This window comes from Taudactylus pleione, unplaced genomic scaffold (assembly GCF_031769625.1).
Source record: "Taudactylus pleione unplaced genomic scaffold, aTauple2 ptg000456l, whole genome shotgun sequence".
Lineage (NCBI taxonomy): Eukaryota > Metazoa > Chordata > Amphibia > Anura > Myobatrachidae > Taudactylus > Taudactylus pleione.
This window is the reverse complement of record NW_028284858.1, coordinates 1,060,647-1,079,057: the sequence shown is the minus strand read 5'-3', so window position 1 is coordinate 1,079,057 and position 18,411 is coordinate 1,060,647. Positions and strand designations below refer to the sequence as shown.

The 18,411-nt window shown below is 42.8% G+C and overlaps 1 protein-coding gene across 3 annotated transcripts in view; it reads left to right on the top strand.

The window, feature by feature from the left end:
- The window catches only part of CALD1 (caldesmon 1), a 186,225-nt gene that overhangs the window by 149,598 nt on the left and 18,216 nt on the right, over positions 1–18,411 (top strand). For all 3 annotated transcript variants that reach the window (XM_088448507.1, XM_088448508.1, XM_088448509.1), the window contains 5 exons: positions 2,007–3,210; positions 5,033–5,110; positions 7,804–7,958; positions 11,233–11,488; positions 11,910–12,050. In XM_088448507.1, coding sequence (XP_088304633.1) covers positions 2,007–3,210; positions 5,033–5,110; positions 7,804–7,958; positions 11,233–11,488; positions 11,910–12,050 — 1,834 coding nt within the window. The remainder of the gene's footprint in view (positions 1–2,006; positions 3,211–5,032; positions 5,111–7,803; positions 7,959–11,232; positions 11,489–11,909; positions 12,051–18,411) is intronic.

Here is an 18,411-nt window from a genome sequence, read left to right as displayed (position 1 = left end):
TCCCGAGGGGGGTGACTAACCCTAAGTCCCCCCCAGGAACCCTAAACCTAACCCTCCCCCCTCCCCCACGGCTGTTCGCGCTTGGCGCCCGGCATCCCTTCGAGCGGGATGCCGGGTGCGAGTCTCCCGGCGTAGGTTAGTTAACCCTCGCCGGGATTCTGTAGTCTAGATGCCGGCGGTCGGCATTGTGACCGCCGGCATCATAAACGTATACCATTTTGAGGCCATTTATTTAACACTCAAAAATTACTGGGCTAATTAAACTAATTAAAAACTTCCAAATGCCTAATTAGTCATTGCGAGGGGAGGGGTCCAAGGGGTTCTGCACTGTGTCTCAACATTTTTACATTAAAAGAAAAGTTTTTCCTTACCGTTCTATACCATCAGAAGGTGCGCCCAACAGAAGGTGCGCTGGAAAAGCAATGCGAGTTTGGAATTGGATTGCAACTGCAATTCGCAGCATGAGATTGTCATGAGAACTGCTCGCACATGCCAACTCGCTCCTAATTGGATTGACCCCAGAGTATCCCCCAGTACTCTAATATATACCATGATCACTGATGCTTGTAGTGCCCGTTTTTTTTATGTGTGCCCACATACATCTATCCTCCGTGCACTACAAGTCGCGCCACACATAATGCCAGAATTCAGTGTGACTCTGTAGCACCAAGCGTCTTTTTCGGTGTCTTTTTACCTTCAATGCTTCTTATTCGCACAATGATGTGACTAGATAGCACAAGCAGCTTCTGCTGATTAAAATGATATGCAGCATGCCTATGTTCTGTATGTGACTGCGCGTATATCTGCATGCTAAACACTACGTTACAGTGTTACAGCCACTGACACTGTAACATAGCATTTCGCATGCAGATAAACCCGCAATTGCTCACAGAACATAGACATGCTGCATATCATTTTAATCAGCAGAAGCTGCTTGTGCTATCTAGTTGCATAGTTGTGCAAATAAGACGCATTTCAAGGTAAAAAGAACACAAGTATATGCTCGGTGCTACCGAGTCATGCCACGGCGTGGCGCGACTAGAAAGGCTGTTTAACGCACAAGGAGGCTAGATGTATGTGGGACCCATCTGTATCCCCTGGTAAGTCTGCTCCCAATATAATGAAAAACACATGAATATATGACCCAACGAGGATACTCTCACTGTGTAGGTTATCATCATCCTATTTGCAGAAGTGTCATAGAGTGTCAGATGACTTATGATAAATTTGCAAATATGTGTAACTATGATTTCCGCATTTTATTTATAAATATGAATATTTAGTATTTTTCACTGGCCAACAGCAGTCTGCTTGGAATTGTGTGTGTTAATTTCCCAGATGACACTTCCTTTCCAGAACCTATTATAAATTGATTTGCGCGACTACCATTTTATGAATCCAATTATTATGTGCTCCATCTGTAAACAGTGACATGTCTCTGCGGAAAAAAAGAACATAATCCGGTTTAAAAACTGCAATTGTAGATTGTATTTCTTTATTTTATTTACATATATAACTTTTCTTGTATTGAAATAAATAAAAATAGACAATGGGTTTAATCAGTTCCAAAATGCAATGAATACGATTAATATTCAGCATACAAAATTCTGTCGGCACTACGTTGAGGGCAAGTGGCTGTGAAAATTTAAACGGTCCCTATCATGAACCGGTTCTAAGCTATTGGTTGCCATGTTACTATGGGGTGTTCCATTTATTTCTTGCATTAAGCAAAATAATAGTGATTCCACCAGTGAGTTTGTTGATAGCCTGTGAATTTGTTGGGAAATTTTTTTCAATGTGATTTCTGGAAATAAGATTTTTTTTTCCTGTTTATAAATGTGTAATACACAATCTAATAACTTTTTTAATTCTGAAAAAAGCCTACATTGATTAATGTTGCTGATCAGGGAAGGAGACGGGGCAGGACAGAAGTAGCTTCCCAGGGTGGTCAATAATTGTCCATGACGATATGTTCCCTTGTATCAATTTGATCTTTTTCTCTACAGCATCACCGAAGAAGAGACCAGATCTACTTCAATAACAAATGCTGATATTTCAACGGAAGATGAATCTGCACTGTTGGACAGACTGGCCAAACGAGAGGAGAGGCGACAGAAACGTCTAAAAGAGGCAATGGACCGTCAGAAGGAGTTTGATCCAACCATTTCTATAATAACTAATGAAAGCATATCGATCTCGAAAAGCAGCAGAAATGGAGAAGAGGAGGTCCAAGAAAATGATGCTGCTACTAAAGAGAATGATACGGAACCTCATAAAGGACAGCATGAAGCTGAAGAGACTAAAACAGTGGACACTTCCTTTGAGAAGAATGATAGGAAAGATGAAGAAGCGGAATACGTAGAAACCGATCAAGCGGAGGTCGGGCAGGATGTACAGGAAGAGACACACGAGGAACCTCTCATAGAGGAAAATCAGGTAGAAGTGACTTTCCAAATTAAAAATGTAGAGGTATCTAGGTTTGAAACAGGTGGGGAAGTGGAAAAAGAGGCCGAAGTGGTTAGACAAGACAATGAGAAAGAGGCAGAAGAACGTAGAGAAGCAGAGGAGATGGAAAGAATTGAAGAAGAAGCTAAACGGGAGGCAGTAGAGAGGGAAAGACCTGAGGCTGAGAGAAGGGCAGCTGAGGAAAGGGAAAGGATTGAGGAAGAGGCAAAACACGAGGCAGCTGAGAGGGAAAGAGCTGAGGCTGAGAGAAGGGCAGCTGAGGAAAGGGAAAGGATTGAGGAAGAGGCAAAACACGAGGCAGCTGAGAGGGAAAGAGCTGAAGCTGAGAGGAAAGCTGCCAAGGAAAGGGAAAGAATAGAGGCAGAACAGCGGGAGAAAGCTGAGGAAGAGGAGAGAGAGAGGCAGAAACGTCAGGAAGAAGAGAGGAAGGCAGCAGAGGAAAATGCAGCAGAAAGAAGGGCTCAAGAACAACTCAAAGCAGAGCAGAAAAGGGCAGAGGAGGAGAGGAAAAGAATAGAGGCAGAGGAAAAGCGGAAAGCAGAAGAAAAAAAGGCAGCAGAAGAGCGGGAAAGGAAAAAAGCAGAAGAGAAAAGGGCAGCTGAAGAGAAGGCTAGGCTAGAGTCTCTCAAAAAGAAAGAGGACAAATTAAAGGCAGAAGAGAGAAAAGACAAGAAAGCTGACGACAAACAGGTAAAAGAAAAGAAGGTGGAGGAAAAGATCCAGCCAGCCTTCCTGAGGAAGCAGGTACATTATTTCCTAGCACTTTTTGCACCTGTGTTTTGGAAAATGGAATGGCAGCCAAAATTTTGGGCCTCACTCACACCCATGTAATTCTGTTAAATTTAATACCACTTTCCTGTGACTTTGTCTTGCTGAAAGCTGAGGTTTTTGCTTGCACATTAACACCTTGCTTACACTTCTCACTGCTAGAATGGCATGACTAAGCTTCCTCATCCCTTATGGCCTGGGGACCAAAAAGGCATGTGAAGTATAGCTGGATTTTTGAGTCACATTTGGAGGGTCACTGTTGGTGTTTGGTCACGTTTGCAACCAGCGTTTGGGTGTGTATCACAAGCTTCCATGAAGTCTAATCCCCAGTCTCTCATTGGGCTGGTCACGGCATATATGGTGCTCCATTATCTTATATTGCAAATAACTATTCAAAGTAAAGTAGCTAAACAAAGTAATAAATTCAGAATAAATAATCAGTGACCTGCTCTGTGCAGTATGACACGATTAACTGATGGTGAAATTTTGGTTTCACTATGTGCCAACCAAAGTAATGCCTACATTTTGATTTTGTTAGGGAAAAGTGCAGCGTAACATTTTAATGATATCCCACCAAATGCCACAAGAAAGTGTTTTGACAATTGGTAATTTTGGAGTACACATCTCTCTGACACTATATAAACAGATACAGTATGTAGTCAGAGCAGGATTAAGGGGGATGGTACAGTGGGTGGGTACCCCCGTCTCTCATTACCCCCACCTACCCACTGGCCAGAGCTGCTTCGTCCAAGCTTGGGCGTTGCTATCCGGCTACGATTATGCTAGTCTCCAGCCTCTGCTGCCAGCAGCATCTCTCCCAACTGCTGCTAGAGCTTCTGCTGGCGACGGAAGCTAGAGACTGGCCAAAACGGTCCCCACGCTGTCCTAAAGAAGGCTCTGGAGTCTGCTGCAGGAGTGCCTGTAGAACTTGCACTTTTGATACCTCATTGAGGTGCGGGGGGAGGAGGCACACACACAATTTGCACAGCAGGAGACAATTCTGACAAGAACCTCCCTGTTTTACCCCTCCCCCCAAAAAAGGCTTAATCCAGTCAAGTATGTATTGTCGCTGAAAATGGCTCTGAAAGGACACCTAAAATATATCTTATTATCCATATTATAAAGTAGACTTATAGATTAGATGATAAGTCTGGTGAGCAAGGTGAAAATACTTTCCCCATGGTTCTAGCCTTGTCTCCAGACTCGGTCTACATATGATTGTTTGTTTACATTTCAGTTTTTAAAACAAGTAAAAGATTGTTCCAATGAATATTGTGGAACTGTTTATATATTAATCATAGTGAATAATGGCTGAAAGGCCTCTAACGGTCCATTGCTTTTATTGAGTAGTATTATCCCCAACTAATAAACATCAGAAAAGCAATACAGTGTATCAATAAACCCTTCTTCGGAGTAGAAGAATCTGCATGAATAATTGCTAGAACTAAGGATTCTCTCCCGAACCGAGGGGGGTCTTGGACATCGGACCTGTGGTTTTATTAGTTGGGGAACTTATTGACGGTTTGTTTATGTTCCGGAGTCAAGGAAGCACCTTATATAGATGATCCTCTACACAACGCTGAGGGGTATTGTTTAGAAATTTGGCTAAGAGCAAAAAGCGGGTCAGTTCAGGTTATAAATAAGCCCAGCTGTGCTGCAAGTAGCAATGCACTATTCAGCATGCTGCTGTAATGTCCAGCACTATATCTGCCTGCAAAACTGCACCCCGAGATAAATGTTGCACGTACAACCGATAGACCGTTTTCTAGAGTCACATGTCAACCTTAAACATGACAAGGGAGAAGACAAAGAAAATAAATTTGAAGCTAAAAAGGAAAAAGATGAGAGAGTACGAGCAGGCTTCAAAAAAGAGGAGGTAAACTGTTGAAACTTTTTGTCTGTATTTTTATTTTCATATTAGATTTTTTTTTTGTATGTTTTAATTATCTTGTTTGACTGTATTGAGAGAAATGTTGCTTAGAATAGGAGGACTGATTACATTTATTCTTCAAAATAAATCCTTACTTGGGATGTGCAGTAGATAAAGTAGAATATACTATAAAACTTCTAGCCAATCACAGCACTAAAATGATGGCAGCATCGCAGTATATTTCAGCCTCACCAACACCATCAGTGTACGTGTGTGGGCAAGTTTACACTCAGAGGGGCTAGACGAACATGTATCCAGTCCGGGCATCTGAACGCAAACGACTGCACTGTACAGGGAAATGAGGCTCCGGCAAACTGGTTTATGAAGAATATGGTGCCAGACCCACCTCTGCTCTATATTACATCTATTTGTTCACATATGCAACTTTAATCCTACCGGAAATGTCTACTGCTCTCTATAATACATGAGCCTTTGGGAACTCTTTGGCCATAGAGGCTGAACATGAATAGAGGAAAATAATGGATGTTTGTTTCCATTTTCTGCATTAGGAAAATAACAGAGTTTGATTGGTCGCTATGGGTAATAGCTTCTTATTTTCTGCAACAAAGACCCTTTGTATGTCAGGAGCTACGTTAGCCATTTAATCACTATTTCTTAGGTTCAATTCTCTCTTTTTTTCAATCTGTTTTTCCGTTTTCACTCTGTTCAGTGTTCTAACAGTTTTGTAAATTATACTATAAAACAGTTTACATACAGAAATGACACTTCCATTTTACAAACAACTTGGATAATACAATAACAAATGATCCCTCCTAACACTCAAACACTAATCTGTTAATCAGTGAAAACAAGCGACTTTACACTTCAACAAAATTTTCTGCATTACATTTTATTAGAAACGCAGGCAATGGTGCAAATGGTGATTTCTAATATGGTAAGTAATAAGTATTAAAGCCACAAATGTTTTAGCTATCACTACAGATATATAAGGGAAGAATGATCAATGTTTGGCTGTAATTTGGTTTCAAAAGGGGAGGAGTCAGAATGTGAGGGTTTGATTCGAGTATTTTCATGTAGCGCAGCCAAGGATGATTATTATTATTATTATGATGATTATTATTATTATTATGTAGGTTGTCTGTCCCTGGTTGTTAGAACTGATCTGTTATTCAGAAAATTGTATCACGATCGACCTTCTCCTACCAGCTGGATGCTGCTATGACAGTGTGACATCTAAATGTCAGTACCTGCTAATAGACTCGCTGCCCAGCAACCTCAGTGTATGCAACGAGTACATGAAATGCTTTAACCAGAATGTATGGGTAAAGGGCTTCTATAATTTGGTGATACCTGTCTAAAATCTACTACTACTTAAAAAAAAAATTAAAAATGAAATGTGATCTCTGTTGTTCCCATCATTACCCCGCTATGCACGCATTGTTTAACTCCTTAGAGTAAGCGACAATTCTAAACTTCTTTTGTGTACACAATGTGCTGATAGCCAATTTATGCATGGTGCTAAAATATTGCTGAAAGACAGCTTATTACTAGTAACCAGTTTTTAAACTAAGGATAATGTACAGTATCCTCTCAGCAGTGATGGATCCAGTTGTGGGGGGTGAGTGATAACAGCGATCACCCCCTCGTAACACTTCTCCCCTGCCCACTACTGCTGCTGCGCAGCACATCGGGCAGGGAGAGAGCAGAGACCGGTGCTGCTCAGAGGCAGCAGCCTCCCTCCCCAGCCCAGGACATGCTGGTGTGTGCTGGGCTGGTGAGGATTGATTTGGAGAGGCTGCTTCCACTGAGCAGTAGTGGCATCCGTTTTCTCCCTGCCTGATGTGCCGTTGCGCTGCTATATAGTGGGCAGTAGTGGGCAGGGGAGAAGTGTTACGGGATCCACCCCTACCTCTCCCAGTTCCCTAGAAATGTGTGACATGACTGAAGCACATATAGGACAATATTCATAAGCCATTTCTTCTTAGTGAATTGTGTTCTTCTTTTGAAAAAACAAAACAAATTGCTGCCCCCCAGTGTGCGTTGAAGGGAAGTTCTCTTTTACTTGGTTTAGCCACCCCTTTGCTTTCACAAACGTTTAATGCAGGGGTGGGGAACCTTTTTTCTGCTGAGGGCCATTTTGATATATATAACATTATTCGCGGGCCCGGTGCAGGCCACGACCCTCCATGTGACATCACACATGGGTGTGGCCACAATCGCCGGTGATTACAGCAATGCCTGGAGCATCCTGAGGATGCTTCGGGGAGCTGTAAGGGCAGCGGTGTGACCATCTGAAGCGTCCTAAGGACGTTCCAGGTGGCACTGCTCCATATATTCTGGCTGCAGGATGCCATTCTAGGCACCCTTCTAGCCAGATGAGGCTAGCAGAAAAAAGCTTCGAGGGCCATACCAAATGATTACGGGGGCCTTATACGGCCCCCATGCCTGAGGTTCCCCATCCCTGGTTTAATGTATGTAACAGCAGTTGGTTTGCACTTTGAAAGCAGCCGGGACTTGGAGCTGGCTGCAAAAAAAATCAATTATGCCCTGTTTTTTTTAAGTGTATATTAGTTAAGTTACTGATCTATCTGATTTATAGATTTATGGGACAGGGTTTGCAATATGTTCTGCAACTAACTCAATTTCTATCTTCTTGGCCTCTTAACTCTTCCTAACAGGTTAAGGATGAGAAATCTATTAAAGATAAGGGTTCTAAGGACGAATTAAAGGCCAACTGGGAGCGCAAAAAAGGATTTCAAGACAACAAAGCTCAAAATGGCGAAAGTTTACATGAAGTCGCACCACAGAAGCTAAAACATCTTGACAAGTTTGGGTAATACATTCGCCCTGTAAACACAACATAATTATGTATGTTTTGTTTTCAATTAAAAAGAAATACATTTTATTCCCCCCTCCCCCAAGAAAAAAAAGTGTGTAGGTAATATTTAGGGTCATCCAGTCCCCATTGCCCTCAGTAACCTCCCATCGCCACTCAGTTCAATTCTCTCCTTTCTGGCAGGTGTAAGAAGTTCTAACGTTGCCATTTTCCTGTGTGTTGTTTCCCTGCATTCACTGTGTAAGGAATGCGATGACTGACAAGAAGCTGAGCTATAGCAAATTGCGGAAGTATGAGAGGTCCTGCGTATGTGTCCTGCAACTTTCCAGGTAGCAGGTGCCTCCCAAGGCATCCAGAAATATAGATAGAGGGAGCATCAGGGCATCAATTGTGCCACTACCTCCGCATTCCAGTGACTACAGGACAAACCGCATGGTGTTATTTAACTACGCACTTCCTCCCGCTTTCACTGTAAGTGGGAAGTGTCACTGTTGATGGACATTAGAGGAAGGGGACTCAGGGATGTATGCCGAGGGGCTATAAGAGGGGATATACCTTTTCTTTTCCGCTGCTGGAATTGTGTGGACGGAGACTTAAGGCCCCCACACACGGAGCGATATAGCTGCCGATCCAACGGTTTTGAATGATATCGCCGCTATTTTGTTCCGTGTGTGGGCATGATATCGCCTGATGCGCGCTCCAGTGGGGTCGTCCGTTGCTCTTCCCGATCTTTCTGCCTGTTCAATTGATCTGGGGGATCGAAGAATGATGCTATGAGTGTGGGGGAGGGGGGTGTCAGCATATCGGGCGCTTGGCCACCGGATCACTCCGTGTGTGGGACCACCCGATATATATCAGCCGTCTGATCGGCCGTCGCATCGCAAAGTGCATATTGCACCGTGTGTGTGGTCCTTTAGTTCTCACCTCGCCTCTTGGTAATTATGACCCTGATAAAACTAGGTGTGACGTTTTTTTTTCTTAGAAAATTGTTCATGTTCAACTAGTCTCAAAAACAACTCTGTAGAGTTTCCGTCTTTCAGGCTCATTCAGACCACTTGTTTTTTTGTGCCGCCTATTGGAGAAATGATAGACATATGTAGCAGACTTTACAATTGCCCCATCTAGAGTTCATTAATCCCTATCCTTAAACACGTGTGCTGTTTACGTGATATAATTTCAAAAACATGCAGAGTGCACAATGGGGGAAATGTTCTCTGCAAAACAGGGCTGTAAAAATGCTGAAATGCCACTTGCCTGAACTAGCACTTAGTTATTTTAAGTTTGTTTTGTGAACTCTGCGCATTGCACTATTTATAATTTTAGCCATTTTTTTATTTTTGTCTCTCCTTTATTTGGAATTTCGTAGGTTACATTCCCATACTTGGTTATCCATAGAAAGATATATGTTGTTGTTATCAGTTATGACTAGTATTACATGACTATTTGATGTCTGACCGCTAGCCATTCCATCCTGCTTATATACATGTTCCTGCTGCCATTTTTATCCAAAATCCACAGCTGCTGGATGACACTTCATATTTCTAATTATAAAGGGCTTGGAATGAACTTGTCATCTTTGACCCAAGAAAGGCTTGGGAAAGCCAAATTGCTGTAGCTTGTATGGCTTCTGTTAATTTGTTCACAGAACAGTTCCAATGAATTTCAAGAGCCTAGGCATTCCCATGCCAGAAACATCTTACTTTTAAATCCAGTCTAGATTTTTTTTGGCCAGCTGACTTTTTACGCAGGTCCTTCATTGATTTAAATCTACTGTGTATCCAGTATAAGACAAACAAAAGGAAATGCATTACAGTACCCAACAAGACATACATAGAATAAAGCATGATTGTGTATAGGTGAAAAAAAAAGGTCATCCACGCGTTTGAGACCTGCATGAAATGCGTTATGTAGGGAAAAATACACCTCCCCTATTAGGGAGGTATGTTATATGCAAACACTTTTTGTTTATATGACAATTTATAAATGTTACCAATTTATGCAAATTAATTTATTTTATTTGAATAACAGATTAAGTATCTGTAAAATTAGCATACTTCCAAAGCAAATTATATTTGAATAGCTAGAAAAACGATTCTGTATATTCAATGTAGAACTTTGTTTCTCAAGATGGCATACTTACATTCCAAGGGCTATTTTATATTGAATGAAAGCGTTCTTTAGGCTGTTAAATGTTTCTTTAAAAAAATAACAGTTTTTTAGTATTGAATAAAACATATTGGAATCTAATAAGGAGGGGTATTTTTAAAACATTTAAAAGCGTAAAGAGTGGAGTGGTGTGGATTAGGGTATACGGAATAAGTTTATACACATTAAGGAGTGCTTAGTATACATAAACACACTTTAGGAAGTACTTTGTAGACACTCTAAATGGGTGAACCTACATATAAAAAGTTCACAAAACTGATTCTAGAATATGATAATTATGGTTCTTTTTCCTTTCTTAATGCTCAGAACTAGAGATTCTTGAAAATTTTGAGTCTGTTGGAAATTTGATCAAATTTCATCAATTCCATGGCCATGAACATGTTTTGACTACAATTTTATAGTTGACCTGAATTAACATGGTGGTCTGAAATTGGCAGTTCATGTTCCAAATTTACTGTTTTAAAAAATTTGTAAACACTATTTGAATTATATTTTAATTTAACAAAATTAAAACTTTTTTCTTAATGTGAACTGTGTTTGAAGGTCACAATTAGAAACCTTTAACATGTATATTTAAAACACAAATTTGAATTGATTAGCCAAAATGTGAAGTGGTTCAGCCATGGTGAAATTGTCTCAAATATTATTTCATTTGTTTTCTATACCAATTCAACAAATTATACACAGTTGACTCAAGCATTTGTAATTAGAATAGCTTTGTGTACTCTCTAGACGTATGCATATCCGAGGGTGGTGGTGATTGGCGATTCATACCTTGGGGTAATTGGTATTTTTAATTCCACTGGGGTAATAAAAAAAAAAAAAAAAAGCACCACAACCCCCCCCCCCCCCCAAAGAAATTATGCAGTACTACCTTTAGCCAGCAGGTGGAAATACAGAATCAACCCGGTCTTCCATTGCTTTTTAACCTCTATATTCTTGCTGACACTTGACATGAGATGTAGACTATTGTAGGGCTATATGAATATACATTGTAAACTTAGAATTTTTGCTATTATAAGTTTGTTTTTTCAGTATATTGTTCTTTTTGGTTTTCAGTACTGTACTGTATATCTTTATTTTATGTTCTTTTTTTTTTTTTAAGTGGTGTGAAAAGTCAGCCAAGCGCTGATGAGACAGACTCTGGGTCCAAGGTGAAAGCAGGAAAGAGACTGGATGATGTGCGGCGTAGCAGAGGTGAGACGGAAACCGGAGAGTTTGAGAAGTTAAAACAGAAACAGCAGGAAGCCTCCATGGAGCTGGATGAGCTGAAGAAAAGACGTGAGGAACGGAAGAAAATGATGGAAGAAGAAGAACAGAGGAAGAAGCAGGGAGAGGCAGAGAGAAAAGCCAAAGAAGAGGTGGGGCACACTCACTACAGACAAAAGAGGCAGCCATTTTGTGTACCGAGCATTCACTGTATGCTCTGAACATGTTTATGCTAATGATTGTTCACAGCAAGTAGTACCTTATAAAGTTTTGATATCTCAGTGTTGTCACAAAATGGCTGCCTTGACTGTGCGCGGGCATCAGATTCTTTGTAACCGCATAATATGTGAATCAGACATCAAGCAACCTTGTTTTATTGAGCAATTTTTGCACTTTAGGGCACATTTCTTCTAAAAACAAAACAAAACACTTTTTAATAGTCACAAAAAAAAACAACTATTTGCCTGCCACACCACTATAACTTTACCACCTCCCTGTAGACAAATAAAAATACTTCTCTTTAATATATCACCATTGCTGTCCTCCTATTTGTATATTTGTATTTTTTTTTAGGAAGAGAAGAGGAGGCTTAAGGAAGAAATAGAAAGGAGAAGAGCTGAAGCTGCAGAGAAACGGCAGAAACTTCCGGACGATGGTTTACCGGACGACAAGAAACCGTTTAAGTGTTTTACGCCAAAAGGTTCATATCTTAAGGTACAGACACAAAATAATTTCATTTATTCATTCATTGTTGTTTGTGTTTTGTATACCGTGGCTTCTAGGCTTGTTTTTATTTTTGTTGTATTACTATGTCTGTCTCATTTTGCTTAAGTTTCATTGTTGTTGTGTTAATGTCCCTTTGCAATGAATTATGTAAATTCGGAAAATATATTTTTTTCGGCCTGTTACCTGAGAGCCCAAAGCTCAGACTCTCTGTAGCTCACATGGCGGGTAACTGCTTTGAAGGCTACTCTGGGCTGCCATGTCTACACTCCTCCATATTATTCTATTTATCTAGCGCAGAGTATAGTGATGGCAGGGTAGATGATATTACACAGACTACAAATTATCCACAATATCAGCATTGAAAGCACTGTCCATAGGGCAACAGGCTGTTATTTTTTTTAATGAAACCTAAAAAAACACTTCCTATTACAAAGGTGAAGGTTTTACTCATTAGCTGACACCTATCTGCTTATTGCTCTTTATTCAATTTATTACATCATTGTCAACATTCCCAATTGCAAAATTGAGACTGCTATGGACACCGCACCGATGTGCTCAAACCAAACCCTGACTACGCCCATTTCACGTGAGAGCATGCCCCATTCCCACAACCATTTTTCCATTAAGCCACTTAATGTGAGACCATGACCCATTTCCACTCCCATACTCATTTAAGCCATTATATATGAGACTGTGCCCCATTTCCACTCCCATGTTCCTTTCCAGTTGCGTCACAAGGGAGGTGCGGGCCGCACACGGGTGTCACCCGCCAAGGGGTGACACCAAAGTGCAGACTCCCGATCAGTGATAGGAGCCGGGTGCTGCACTTTTGAATTACGTGCAGTACTCGGCTCCTGTCACAGTGTGGGAGCCGGCATTATTGGTACACTGGTCCCCGGGGGGGCAGCCCGCACCTCCGGGACCCCCGGAGAGATGAAAACGGGGTTCGAATGCGTGGCCCCACCCCCAGCCGTGAGACCATGCCCCTTGTAAAGAGGCCACACACCCTTTTTCCGGCGCGCGGCAATGCCACGCGCACTGCTATAATACTGCCCATCCCTACCCGCACCAGGTGCATCAGCAGGTAGGGGCGCCACTGTTCCTTTCAAGCATTTTATGTGATACAGTGCCCCATTGCCACTCCTTTGCCCTTCCTCCCATGCACCTTAAAGTTTAAACTATTTTATGTGAGACTGTGCCCCATTTCCATTCCCATGCTCCTTTCAGCCATTTTATGTGAGAACATGCCCCATTTCCATTCCCATGCACCTTTCAGCCATTTTATGTGAGACCGTGCCACATTTTCACTCCAATGCTCTTTTCAGCCATTTTATGTGAGACCGTACCGGATTCCCACTCACCTAAACCAAGTGCAGACAGTTGTTTTGTATCCTGAACCATTACACATATGAAGGCAGATTATTAATTTATTAGAAACTGTTGACATCACTGAGGTATGAGGCAACGAATATCAATATGAATGGAAATATTCCCATTTTCGAAATACAAAAACAATTTAAGTCAATATTATAAGAATTTCTTAAATCTCTTTAGCATTCTATAAAATCCACCCTTTTTGTCTGTTTATAGTTAGAAAAGCATTTGTTAAAAGGAAAATTCATGCAAGATAAGTTAAAAATATGTTTGTGTAAATATGAAATTGTTAACAAAATACTAGACGTTATGTACATTTCAAGGTTGAATCAATGGAAATTAAGGATAAAAATTCAGCTAATGTAATTACATCAGTCAACGGGACAAGTGCTATTACCAGGCGCGCACACAGAGGGGGTTTCAGAGTACCTAGTAACCCCTCCTGGCCCAGTGGCGGGCTGAGCCAGGGGGGGCAGGGTGCTTTGTGCCCCCCAGGGCTGCTCAATTGCCAAGTCGCCGCTTCCTCTGACAGGTAAGGGACCCTGGGCTCTAGTTTCCATGCAGACTAGCTGTCCGCATGGATCTGCTGAAAATGCCCTCCAAAAATGGCCTAGGAGGAGACAGACGCTAGAGGTGCTACTTGACCTCTACTGTCTGTCAGGGAACACAGAGCGCATAGCGTTACCCGGAAGTGCTGGGAACACTGGCGCTGCCGGGAGAAGATGCAGAAAGCTGCATCTTCTCCAATATAACCCTGACAATGAGTGTGAGACCCCTTACAATGAGCGTGAGACCCCTTACAATGAGCGTGAGACCCCTTACAATGAGCGTGAGACCCCTGACAATGAGAGTGAGACCCCTGACAATGAGCGTGAGACCCCTGACAATGAGCGTGAGACCCCTGACAATGAGCGTGAGACCCCTGACAATGAGCGTGAGACCCCTGACAATGAGCGTGAGACCCCTGACAATGAGCGTGAGACCCCTGACAATGAGCGTGAGACCCCTGACAATGAGCGTGAGACCCCTGACAATGAGCGTGAGACCTCGGACAATGAGCGTGAGACCTCGGACAACGAGCATGAGAACCCTGGCAAAGGGCATGTTAACCCATAGCATGAGACCCCTGGCAAAGAGCAGGCAATTGAAAAGTAGGGATGTGCGCCGGACCATTTTTGCCGGATTTGGATTTGGTTCTAATTCGTCGTCCTGCTTTGGATTTGGATTTGCCAAACTGCGGTGACTGGCTTTGGATTTGGATTTGGATTTGGATTTGGATTTTTTTACAAAAATTGACAAAAAAAGCTAAAATCACATAAATTGGTCTTTTTTTTCTTCCTAGAGTATTATTAACCTCAATAACATTAATTTCCAGTCAATTTAGACCATATCACAGCTTATAATATTGTTTTCAACATTATTGGCCAAAGGTTGCAGTGAGCTGACTGGTTACTAAGCGACAAAGCAGCGGCACAACGACACAGACACCACAGTATAAAGCACATCTATGACACATTGCCACACAGCAGTGGCAGAAATGAAAAGTAGTGCACCCACCCAGTGGGGTACGACCAGCAGAGTCACAGTACTTGTTTACAAAGTGGGCTACGGCCCTAGGAGTCACAGTGCACAATCTTATTAGCATTACACCGCACATAGGGCCTGATTCACATTACACCATAAAGTAGTGTCTCTTATTTATGTTACGACACACAGTAGTGCCCCTTTTACACAATGCCCACAGTAGTGACCCTTTTACACAATGCCCACAGTAGCGGTGTCCCTTACACAATGTCCCCCAGCAGTGGTGCCCCCTATGCAGTCCCCTTAGTAGTACGGTCCACTATGCAGTGCCCCCAGTTGAATGCTCCCCAGTAGTATGCCCCCCATTAGCAGGCCCCCCCAGTAGTATGTCCCCCATTAGCAGGCCCCCCCAGTAGTATGCCCCCCATTAGCATGCCACCCAGTAGTATGCCCCCCCAGTAGTATGGCTCCCCCAGTAGTAGGCTGCCCCAGTAGCAGGCCCCCCCAGTAGTAGGCTGCTCCAGTAGTAGCCCCCCCTGTAGTATGGGCCCCCCCCTGTAGTATGGCCCCCCCTGTAGTAGGCCCCCCCAGTAGTATGGCCCCCCCAGTAGCAGGCCCCTCAGTAGTATGGCCCCCCAGTAGCAGACCCCCCCCAGTAGTATAGCCCCCCCCAGTAGCAGGCCCCTCTGTAGTATGGCCCCCCCAGTAGTATAGCCCTGCCCAGTAGCAGACCCCCCCCAGTAGTGCAGACCCCCCCAGTAGTATAGCCCCCCCCCAGTAGCAGGCCCCTCTGTAGTATGGCCCCCCAATAGTGCAGATCCCCCCCAGTAGTATGGCCCCCCCAGTAGCAGACCCCCCCCAGTAGTATAGCAGCCCCCCCCAGTAGCAGGCCCCTCTGTAGTATGGCCCCCCCAGTAGTATTGCCTCCCCCAGTAGCAGACCCCCCCCCAGTAGTGCAGACCCCCCCCAGTAGTATAGCCCCCCCAGTAGCAGGCCCCTCTGTAGTATGGCCCCCCCAGTAGTATAGCCCCCCCCCAGTAGCAGACCCCCCCAGTAGTGCAGACCCCCCCCCCCCAGTAGCGCCCCCGGACCTTTGACAAGTAAAAAAATAAAAAAAATAAAACTTACCTGTATCCCCGCTCCCGCGCCGTCCGCTCTGTCACACGCTGAGGAGGGAGCCGGAAGACGGAGCTCATGTGTGAGCTCCAGCCGGCTCCCTCCGTGCAGCAGCCAATGAGAGTCTGTGTGACTCTCATTGGCTGCTGTAACAAACACACAGCTGCCGCTGGCGGCTGTGTGTCTGTGTCTGTGTAGGGCAGAGCGCTATCACTGCGCTCTGCCCTACACGCGAGGAGACCTGATGTCGGATTCTCTAGTGAGAATCCGACATCAGGCGGCCGCCGTTCGGCCCCGAACGGGGATCCGAGTCAGGCGGTGAACACCCGAACAGGGTTCGGGTGGACTCGGATCCCCAATGTTCGGAGCGGTTCGGATTCCACAGAATCCGAACCGCTCATCTCTATTGAAAAGTAATTTGAAGCCTTACTATGGGGAATAAAATTGTGTTAGGGGCATAACTTTGTGGCATAATGTGTAATGGGCATTAAAGTGTGTGGCATAATGTGTAATGGGCATTACAGTGTGTAGCATAATGTGTAATGGGCGTTACAGTGTGTAGCAAAATGTGTAATGGGCATTACTATAAGGAGGAAAAATTATAATGTAAACTGTGTATGGGGGTAGAGGCGCATTTTTAACTGTTCACACTGGGAGCCAAATTGCCTAGAAACGGCCCTGCATTAGTAGTAGCAAAATGCCATGGGGGGAGGGCGCCAAAAACTTTTTCTGGCAGGTGGTGGGCAAAATGTATAGTTACGTCACTGCGCGGCTGCTTTCCAACTTTGACTAGTTAGGCACAGTTTCTCCATCTAAACATGACCTCTGTAGCTGCGGCTCTGCGTCTTAGAACGCAGCAGCTTTCCCTGACGACCCCACAACACTCCCATAACATGCCCATGAGACGCTCTTTTTGCGTTCACTTCAGGTCACCGCCTAGGAACGCCCATCACTCAGCATCATTGTGTGTACACTCAGGGTAACACATTTGCCGTACTGGCTTTCTGAAGTTCTCGCACATGCGCAGTTGCTAAAAATCACATTGTGCAAGTTTTATGCCTTGTTATTTATATTATGTATTGTTATTTATATTATTTATTGTTATTTATATTATTTATTATTATTTATATCAAAACACTTGAAGTACAGAATAAAGTGTATGTTGCAGGCTTATTCTGGTTAGACTTTTTTGTCATTGGCTCGGTAACCAATTATTTGGAAACCCCCCTTTCAAAATCCTGCGTTTGCCATGATTACAGGGACCATTCCACACAAAGTTGAACAGTTGTGAAGAATTTGTTGGTGGGAGTTTTGCAATAGTTTACACATGAGCAGGTTATCAGGAGCCTGGGGTTAGGGTAATGTGACTAGTTACTGATTACATACCTGCTTTACTGATGAGTGTGTGGGCATTCATACATCTTCAGTCTCATATATCATGTTATCAAAACAGGTTCCCAGTTCCAACAGGGCACCCTGGAACAAGATTGATAATTCCACTATACCATTTATATTATACTGATATGTTTACTACATTTTGATATATATATTTAAGACATCTTTATAAATTTGGACAAAAGGGGTTCCAATTGTTGTATGAATTGGCCACCAAAGTATTTTCCCTAATAGATCCACTTATACTGATTCCAAGCTCTCTAGAGATTTTAGTACTGATCTACATTCATTTTGAATTTGCTTATCCTGTTCCAGACCTATTTCAGGCTATAGTAACTTGTTTCATTACTGCAGCAAACATTGATCAATCTCTTCTCTTTGTACTGTTTGTGGCTGTAAAAGTTAAGATTACAGAAATATTCTGCCCCCTACTGTTTGAAACTAGAAACTTCCATATGTGTATTAGTTACTGTAGGTAATTTCTTATAACTAATATACACATATTATTTTGGACTTTTTTTTTTTTCTATTGTTGCTTTTTATTCTGCCATCAAGCGTAATAGTTAATTATGACAAATTAAACTTTTATGGTCTCATCCATGGACTAGTAAGGATGCCCTGACCATGTCTGTAGATAATGGCATTAGGCATAAATGGAGACTATCTATCATACAACAAAAGGGGAAATAGTATCGATTACAACAAATCACTTATACAGATATTTAAAAATGGAAAATAGGACAAGCACTCCCCTTGTTAGAAAAAAAAGGGGAAAGTCACAATAAAGTTACTTTGATATGTGTAATCTTTCTACCCCAGTCCACAAAGTTCCACGTCTGGTCGGACTCGTAAGATCCAATAACACACTTATTGAGGATGGTTTATATAATTATGATGTGGAACTTTGTGGACTGGGGTAGAAAGATTACACATATCAAAG